Source organism: Mirounga leonina, unplaced genomic scaffold (genome assembly GCF_011800145.1).
Source record: "Mirounga leonina isolate KUSES-001 unplaced genomic scaffold, KU_Mleo_1.0 Mir_481, whole genome shotgun sequence".
Classification (NCBI taxonomy): domain Eukaryota; kingdom Metazoa; phylum Chordata; class Mammalia; order Carnivora; family Phocidae; genus Mirounga; species Mirounga leonina.
Window position 1 is genome coordinate 2,480,055 of NW_023270773.1, and position 8,757 is coordinate 2,488,811.

General features: G+C 60.8%; 1 protein-coding gene across 1 annotated transcript; it reads right to left on the reverse strand.

The window, feature by feature from the left end:
• Positions 1 to 2,183: 2,183 nt before the first annotated feature.
• On the reverse strand, positions 2,184 to 4,471 carry DERL3 (derlin 3). The gene is made up of 7 exons (XM_034989226.1): positions 4,372 to 4,471; positions 4,193 to 4,258; positions 4,039 to 4,112; positions 3,826 to 3,919; positions 3,145 to 3,340; positions 2,544 to 2,634; positions 2,184 to 2,438 (listed from the first exon to the last, which is right to left on the reverse strand). The coding sequence occupies exons 1-7, from the start codon at positions 4,462 to 4,464 to the stop codon at positions 2,357 to 2,359; spliced, it is 696 nt and encodes a 231-aa protein (XP_034845117.1). The 5' UTR covers positions 4,465 to 4,471; the 3' UTR covers positions 2,184 to 2,356.
• Positions 4,472 to 8,757: the final 4,286 nt, after the last annotated feature.

An 8,757-nucleotide genomic window follows, 5' to 3' on the forward strand; every position in this document is an offset into this window, starting at 1 on the left:
TTCAAAGTGGTAGCATAAAAATAGAGGGGACGAGGAGCAGGGTCTGGCTTGGGTGGTGTGTGGCCAAGGTTGGCATGCCAGGCCTCTCGCCCTCCTGGGCCTCGGAACCCCAGCTGGGCAGGTTGGGGCTGATACGGCTGCAGCCAAGGCCAACGGCAGCACAGTCGTGCATTCCTCAGGCCCGCCGCCCGCCACCTGTGCCGTCCTCGTACCGACGGACAGAATTGAGGTCACGAGGCTCAGAGGGCAGGAGGCCCGCTTACCTTGCAGTGACAGCCCCGCCCCGCCCCCTTAGCTTGGCCTCGCGAAGCCGCTTAGGCTTTCCTGCTGTCTTTGGGCTCTGCTGTGTCCAGACTGTTGTCGCGCCCCGCCCCCCCCGGAGCATTGCTTCTCTGGAGTCCCTTGCAGCAGCCATGTCCTTCGTGGGTGCTACGGGGGTGTCAGCAGCCTGGGTGCCCGAGGGCCCACGCCTGGCTGTTCCAGCTGCACCCCGGCTGGTGCCATGGGCCAGGCCAGCCCTTCTCTCAGGCCGGGTGAGCAGTGAGGCGCGCGGAGCAGCACACCTGCCTAGGGCCGGCCGTGGGGGGGATGTGGTGTGTCGAGGAGGAGGCATCGCCCTGGGCCTCTCCTCAGCTCTGCCTCCAGTGAGCTGCTTGCCCCGTCTGCATCCTTGTCTCATGTGGAAGTGTCCCCACTCTACAGAAGGGATGTGGGCTGCGTGAGGGTGGCATGTGTGGGTCTCCTCGCGGAGCCGAGCAGCGCTTGGTGAGTTGGGCACACAGCTGCAGTCTTACCGAAGAGAACAGACCCAGCTCTGGGCTGGTGCCTTCAGGTGCTGCTAGGTCTTCGCTGTCAGGTTAGGGCTGCTCTGCTCCCCAGGAGCATGGCAGGAGCATGATGCCACCTGGCTTCCAACCTGAGCCCCACACTGGCCAAGGGCAGAGCTCTTGAGTAGGAATTGGGGTCTTGATTACCAGGATAATAGGGGTAGATGGGCCGGGCCCTCTGGGCTGGGGGTCCTATGATCATGTCCTGGGACATGACGGCTCCTACCTCCCAGGGAGTTTGTACTCAAGCCCCTTGCCCTTCATCCAGGAGTGCAGCTTGCTGGAGCTCCACAGCAAGGAGATGGTTGGGCTTCACTGGAAGGCCCTGAACAAAGAGGAAGACTCCAGGCCCAGGCTCCGCTGGCCTTGGAGACAAGTGGGCTCCATTGCTGAACGGTTTGCTTGGTCCATGTGCCCCTACAACTGGTGGGATGGAATGAAACTGCCCACCTCAGCCCCTCTGGGCAGGCCAGCCCACCAGGCCCGCCCAGAGGCTGAGCCCTCACTTGGCGCACTGCTGCAGAGCCAGCTGCGACTCCACGCGGTTTCCCTTCAAAATTAAGGTCAGACTCCATGGTGAATACTTGGGCCATCCGTGAATGTGACAGCCTGCAGCTGGAGGAGCCCCTATGCTGCTTATTATCCAGGAATAAAACAGAGTTCCGACTGGTCTAGGGCAATGAGGAAAGTTGGTCAGGGTGTCTGGTGCCCGCTTTACCAAAGAAAAAAGTGAGCTGTGGGATCAGATCAGGCTCCCATGGTTCTCAGCTAAAAACATAAGGGAGAGAGCTTTGTAGAACTCTGCCAAGATGAAAACTTCTCAAAGCTTTGGGATTGCAGAAAGGGCAGAGGACCTGGTCCTGGCCCTCTGCCGCACCTGACCCCATGGAGCCTTGGCCAAGTCCATTGACTGCTCAGCTGGAAAGTGGGGCAAAGGTCCACTTGTTGCCACTAAGGGACAGGAGGAGCCAAGTGAGGCATCAGCCTGAGGGTACCACGGGCAGGAGCCCCTGCAAACTGGGCTTGGCATGACAGGGACATCCCAGTCCTGGCCCCAGCCAATGAGACCTGGCCAGTCCCCTGCTGCCTGGCCCGGAGCAGAGATCAGTGCAGGTAGGATTTGCCAAAGGCTCCATTAAGGCATTGGCAAAGCTGGAGTGAGAACCCCGAGTATGCCATCTGTGAGCTCAAAGCTGCTGGGCAACTGTGGGCAGGTTCTTGACCCCCTCTGGGCTTCCCATCCTACCACCTACAATTGGTCTGAGAGGGCAGACCAGGCTTGGTGGCCCTAGATCAAGGCCAGTAACACCTGCCCAGCGTGGAAGGATGTGGCCAGCCAAGGCAGGGAGCCAGTGCTGTGGGCAAAGAGACGCAGGTCATTCTGTTTATTTGGGTGGGCCCTGGGCACCAGCCCAGTCTCCAGGACAGGTTGCTCTCCTGTAAGCGGGAGTTAGGGGTGGAATGGAGGCCTACCAGAGGCCAGGAAAACAGGCCGCTGGGGTTGGGGCTGGCCTTGGCCCTGGGTAGGGTCATTGCTGCAGGGGTCCTGGCTGCTCCTCTGGGAGGGGCAGGTAATCGGGGTCCTCCTGTGGGGCATCCAGTAGCAGCTTCCTGTAGGGAGGGGCCCATGCTGAGCTGAGGCCAGCAGGCATCCCCACTGGTATAGGAAGCCATCTGAGGGAGGGCAGCGGGAGAATTGTCATCTCTAGCACTCACAGGAAGCTGGGGGTCAGCAGCAGCCTCTTGCCTCCAGGTTGGTTGGGGAAGACATCCTCTAGGAAGTAGTAAATGTGGCCCACAGCAATCCCTGTAGGAGAGCCATGAATGGCTGAGGCCACTCTCCACAGTCCAGAGCCTGAGGCCAGCATAGCCTGCTCCCTGCCTCCAGGCACAGTTCCGGAGGCACAGCCAGGCCAGGCAACCTCAGGCCCCAGAGTATGAGCCCAGTGTTCTGCACAGACTGCCAGCCCCCACCCCAGGGTGGGAGAGCAGGGTTGACCCTGAAGGACAGGCTTACCTGGCCCAGAAGTGGGCAGGACCTGGGGAGGGGAGGGCCTGAGAACAGGGGAGGAATAGAGCCAAGGCTGCGAACTTGACACACCTATCCCCACCCTGGTCAGGACCCACATGGGCATCAGTACACCGAAGATGGGGAGCCTGTAGCTGGCTGGCTTGTTCAGGGGCCAGAACAGAGGAGCTAGCAGGGCAGGAAGGGGGGGGGGGGAGGACAGGGGAGAGGTCCAGTGCGGGGGGGAGGGGGGGCTCTGGCACAGCACACAGGCCTGTCTGGGGAGGGCAAGTGCACAGGCAGGCTCACCCAGCAGGTCCACGAGAATCGAGTTGCCCAGCAGCAGAGAGAATCCCATGAGTGCCCAGGGCAGGAATGGTGCCTGGAAGGTGAGGAGGCCGAAGAAGTTGACCCTCACTCGGGGGTTTCGGCGGCTCCATACATACACCAGCATGACTGTGAGGGCCTGGCCCAAGAAGAACAGGCTGCCCAGGAGCCCTAGCAGCTTGAGCCAGAGTCAAGGTGCTGGAGGCCTTCTGGTGCAGGCCTCAGAGCCCCTGCCCAGGACACCTCTGACTTGCGAGCCCCCTGGAATCCTCCCTAGTTTCCCTTCCCTCATCACCCCTATGTGCCATTCCAATCAAAGGCCACACTTCAGGCCCCACGTGATCTGCCCTGCTTGTCCACCGCGCCCCAGCCTCCAAACACTGCCGTCATTGCCCCAGTTTCTCCTGGCTACTGGCATGCAGGGTACGCAGCCAGTACCCCACCTGGCTCTCCTGCACATCACCCTGTGGTATTTTGTGTACAGCACTGAAAAGCTGGCGCTGACCTCCGGAGCTGAGCACACGATGTACGCTAAATACATCCTAAGCTGGAGTGAACTACTCTGTCCCTCCCCGGCCCGGGCGCTCATGTCAGGCCCCAGGGCCAGCACAGGCTGGCCCCAGAGGCGCTGCGGCCTGAAGTTTCAGAGCCCGGGAAGGATACGGTCATGAGGACGCCCCCGAAGAGAAACATGAAGACGAAGTCGGCTGTGCGGCCGCGGAAGGAGCCCTCCTCCAGCATGCGGCAGTAGCGGAACCTGCGGCCTCCGTAAAGGAAGTGTCACAGGGCGGAGCCTCAGTTTCCCCACTCCGGGCCGCCCCCCAGCCCCGCGAGCCGCCCACCGCCCTACGCCTGGGTCCGCGCGGGGCAGGATACACGAAGAGCATGTTGAAGAAGAAGCTGAATCCCAGGGGCCCGAAGAAGAGGAAGTTGGTGACGAGCCTCCAGACCTACGGAGATGGAGGGAAGGCAGGAGGTCAGGCGCAGGGCAGGCAGGGCCTGTCAGGTGCAATGGGTGGGGCCGCCTCACCTGGAACTTCCGGAACACGAGGTGCGGGTTGAAATAGAGCTGGAAGGGGCTGAGGAGCTCCAGTTGCTGCGGAACCAGGGGCGCGTCAGGTGCTTCCCCCGGGAATCCAGCGGTAACCATGACGACACCCCTCCCGGGCTGCAGCCATGGAGACACCCCCGCCCGCCCGGCCAGCTTACCACAGCAGCGGTGGTAAGGACGCAGGCCGCGGTATAGGCCCGCGTCACCGCGGGCACCTGCAGGAACTCGGCCGTCAGCCCCTGCCACGCCATTGAAACTTCTCTGACACGCGTGGCGCAACCTGCTGCACGCTCTTTAACCCGCCTCCAAACCCCGCCTCACTCCCGAATTCGGCCAATCCGCGTCGGAGGCGCAGCGCGCTCAGGGCCGAGGGAGGGGCCCTGGGCCCGGTAACCAATAGGAGGAGGAAGCGGGAAGCCGAGGGCGGGACAGGGGAGTGGGCGGCTCGGGACTCGGGACCAAAGAGCAGGCCCCACAGGTGAGCACGTGGCGGTTGTTGTGATGGCTGTCGTGGTGGCGCGGGAGAACGTGTGGCCAATGAGGAACGGGTCGCTTCGCGGCAAGCTAGAGAGAACCAACAGCAAGGACCCACAAGACTTTGGGGGCGGGGCTAAGATTACTCCGAGAGTGAAGATGAGACGGGACCGAGTAACTGAGACCGGAAGGGGCGGGGTCACCCTGGGGCGTGGGCAAGGCGGGACCAATGCGAGTCTGGTCTGGAGGCTCTGTGAGGCCCCCTGGGGCGGCAGCGACTCGGTCGGGTCTTTCTCCCCTACTGAGAGCCAATCAGTGCCACCTGGCCCACAACAGAGGAGGCGCTCAGCACTGTGTCCAGCCACCCCCCACCCCCGCCGCGGTCCACTTCACCGCGCGCGGACTCCTGCGGGGAGTCTTCCCAAGGACCCCAGAGTGCCGACACTGGCCAGAGCAAGTGGGCGGCCTGGAGAGGGCCTCATCGTTTCTTTTTTTTGAAAGATTTTATTTATTTATTTGACAGAGACACAGAGCAGGAACACAAGCAGGGGGAGTGGGAGAGGGAGAAGCAGGCTTCCCCTCGAGGAGGGAGCCCGATGTGGGGCTCGATCCCAGGACCCTGGGACCATGACCTGAGCCGAAGGCAGACGCTTAACCGACTGAGCCACTCAGGCGCCCCAGGGCCTCATCATTTTGATGGAAAAGAGAAACTCCGTTTATTCATTCATTAAGTCAACCTTCAACACAGACTGTGCTTTTCTGGATGTGGGAGATACAGCAGCCAAGAAAAGATGAGAAGACAGGCAGTCATAGGCCTGTACTAATATGAGAGCTGGTGTTCACAGGACAGTGAACTGATGCAAATAATGCCAAGAGTGGAGGGTTGGGTAGTGAGCCATCACTGTAGATGGGGTGATCTGGGAAGCCTCTGTGAGCAAGTGACACTTGACTGTCACTTTAAAGATGTCCCTGTGGCTGCTGCAAGGACAGTAGACTGTCAGAAGAATCCGGGAGCAGGGGGAGGCGGCAAGGCACGTGGTGGCTTGGGCAGGGTGGAGCCTGGAGAGTGGGGGAGGGGTGGGAGGTGGGTTTGCCCATGGATGGGACAGAGCTGTGAGAGAGGAACCAAGGGTGACTTGACTGTCTGAGCCACAGGGCGGATGGAGGGTGGTGGCCTTTACTGAGATGAAAAACGCTTCGGGAAAAGGCAGGCAGATGGAATCCCATTCTGGCCTTGTTGAGTTTGGGGCATCTGTGTGACATCCACCTGGAGAAATCCAAGGGTGGTGTTGGGGGAGAGATTGGCCAGGCAGTCCAGTTGTGGATGTCAGTCCTCAGTAGGCCAATGGAATTTGTAGTCTTGGGCCTGCATGAGGGGTCCAAGGAGCAAGGCTAAACGGAGAAGAGAAGAGGCCCCCGCCTGGGCAGCTTACCCTTCCACAGTCAGAGAAGGCAGACCTGGCCAGGGAGGCCAGGGGAGGCTGGAGAGGGCTTCCAAGAGCTGAGCCAAGAAAGAGCTTCAGGAGCAAGGCAGTGAGAAGCTCACAGAGATGAGGCCTGGGAACAGACAGTGGGATGCAGCCATGCCAAGGCCCCTGTAACCAGGATAATGGAGGATAGGAGGGAGAGGAAGGTGTCCACAACAGATGTGCCTTTACCAACATGGGGAGCTCAGGTGTGGACGTAAGTGTAGGAGATGCAGCATGCCCTGGACAGGGCCCTGAAGTCCCCCGAGGAGATTGGAAAGGCCGAGAACCAGCTGACAAAGTTATCTCAGGTGGATCCTAAGAAAACAAGGGTGCTAAAAGGGGTTCCCTAGGGAGTGGCTCAAGGAGTCCCCAGGGGAGGGGAGGGAGAGGCTGGAAGCATTGAAGGGGGATGTGCATTTGGCTCTGGAGTGAGAACAGGTCTGGCCTGATACAGGGGGAATTGGACCAATGTGCTGAGTTCGGGTGGTGGGAGCCCCCCCCAGCCCCCCCCTCCCCCCCGCTGGCCTCCATTTTCCAGCGAATCAGGCCAAGGTCATGTTTGAGGTGGGCCCCGCAGAGTAGATCCCATCAGGTGGAGGCAGGGCAGCAGGGTGGGGATGCAGAGCCTCAGACGCCAGAGCTGGCGCCTGCCATTCATGAAAGCCATCCAGGGAGGTCAGGTTTCATGTCAGCATGGGTAAGTGGAGGTTATTCCTGCCTCCAGGCACCCAGCAAGCTCTGGGCCCTCCACTCAGGGTCAGGCCGGGGCTAATAGGAGGGGCTGTCATTGCAGACAGGGGCATCTGTCTCCCCTTTGATTGGGGCCGATAAGGCAGGCGCCTGGCTTGGGGACGGAGAAGCACATTCCCCGGGAGGCCGGGATAGGTGGGGACTGCCAGCTGAATGGGACATCCAGGGGAACAGTGGCTGGATTCCACTGCAGATGCTCCCTCCTCAGAAGCCTGGGTATTCTCAGATGGGGAAACTGAGGCCCGGCAGGAGGCCCAGCAGAGCCTGAGGCAGATCTCCGTCACCAGTCCAGGCTTTTCCTGTCCGGTGTCAGGCCCAGGGCAGGTCCACTTCTCTGACTCAGGCACCTGCAGACAGTTATTTATGGAGAGAAGCCCTGGACACCCCACGGTCCCAGGGGCCTAGAGATGTAGGTAGGCAGTGTGCCGGATGCTAATGTCTATTTGCCTGCCCGTCCTAAGCAGGCAGACCTGCCAGCTGGGCCCACCCTCCCTCCTGGGCTGAGGATGTGGCTGAAGGAGGGCCTGTGGTCCCTGGGCAAGGTGACAATGAGCCCTGCTCCTCAAGCTGCCTCTCGGGCCTTGCGGTGTTTTCCTTTTGACATAAACATGCCCCTTTCTGACCCTGGGCCTCCTCCGTCGGGGGCTTTTCCTCAGGGGCTGTGAGCTCAGTGCCCACCCACTTCCAGCACATGGACCCCAAACTGCAGTGGAAAGGCCTCCCCCGCCACCGCAGCAGCTCCAGCCAGCCCCTCCCAGGAGCAGCTGTGTCCCTGTTGGCCCTTCCTGTCTGGGTCATGGGGTATTTTTAGCACCGAATCCGGAACCTATGAGGCTGCAGCTGCTCATGGCCAGAGTGCAAGAACAACAAACTGTCCAGGTGGGCTGTGTCAGGCCTGGGCCTGGCCCTCTGAGCTTGATAGCAGATTCCAGACTTTCCAGGAATCAGCAGGTCTCTGGGGTGGATGGGAAGGGAGGAAGCAGTTTGGGGCAGAGGATGAGTAACATGAGCCAGGCCCATCAGGGGATCAGCCTGTGCAAAGGTCCTGAGGTGCCATGGTGAGGGTGCAGAGAGAAGAAGGCATCGCGAGGAGGGGCTGTGTGCAACATGAGGCTGAGCAGGGCTGTGTAGGCTGCGGTCTCCGTCCCAAGGGCAATGAGGAGCCCTCAGAGTGTTCAGCATGGTGGTGGGTGACGATCAGATGGCAGCTCTCGGGAGGAAGGAGACAAGAATAGAAGCGCTCATCTGAGTGGAGGAAGATGGCAGCGGCCTGCAGTAGGGGTGAGTGACAGAGGGAGTGAAAGGGTCAAGGAGGTGGAAGCCACAAACCTTAGTGAGTGATTGGCAGACAGGTGAGCGTGGGTTTCTGAGGGAGACCTCCCACTGGCTTGGGACAGGTCAAGTCTGGGGTGCTGTGGGACATGACCACCTTAGGGAAGCCCTCCCTGGCCACCCCAGCTTGGTCCTCCCAGCACCTTGTCACTTAGAATGCGCCTCACACCCACAGACGTGCTGCACCATGCTCTCTATCCCCGGAAGTCCCCAGTGACCTTTGAGCCTCGAGAAGGCTGAGACCTGTGCTAGAGGGCTGGCACTGAGACCTGACTCCGCCAGGTCCCCACCCTGGGCCTCTGTGTCCCGGTCTGTGAAATGGGCTGGTGGGAAGAGCGCATCTGTACAGCCTCCTTCAGCTGTAGTCTGTCCTACTGTGGCAGGGGGGGCGGTAATCAGATTTCTGGGCAGGGGCCCCTTCCTGTGACCCAGTCATGGCTGCCCCTCCTCCAAGGCTGGTCTCTGCCGTGAAAGAGCGAGAATGCACCAAGGCAGGACTCTGTCCCCGACGCTGGTTTT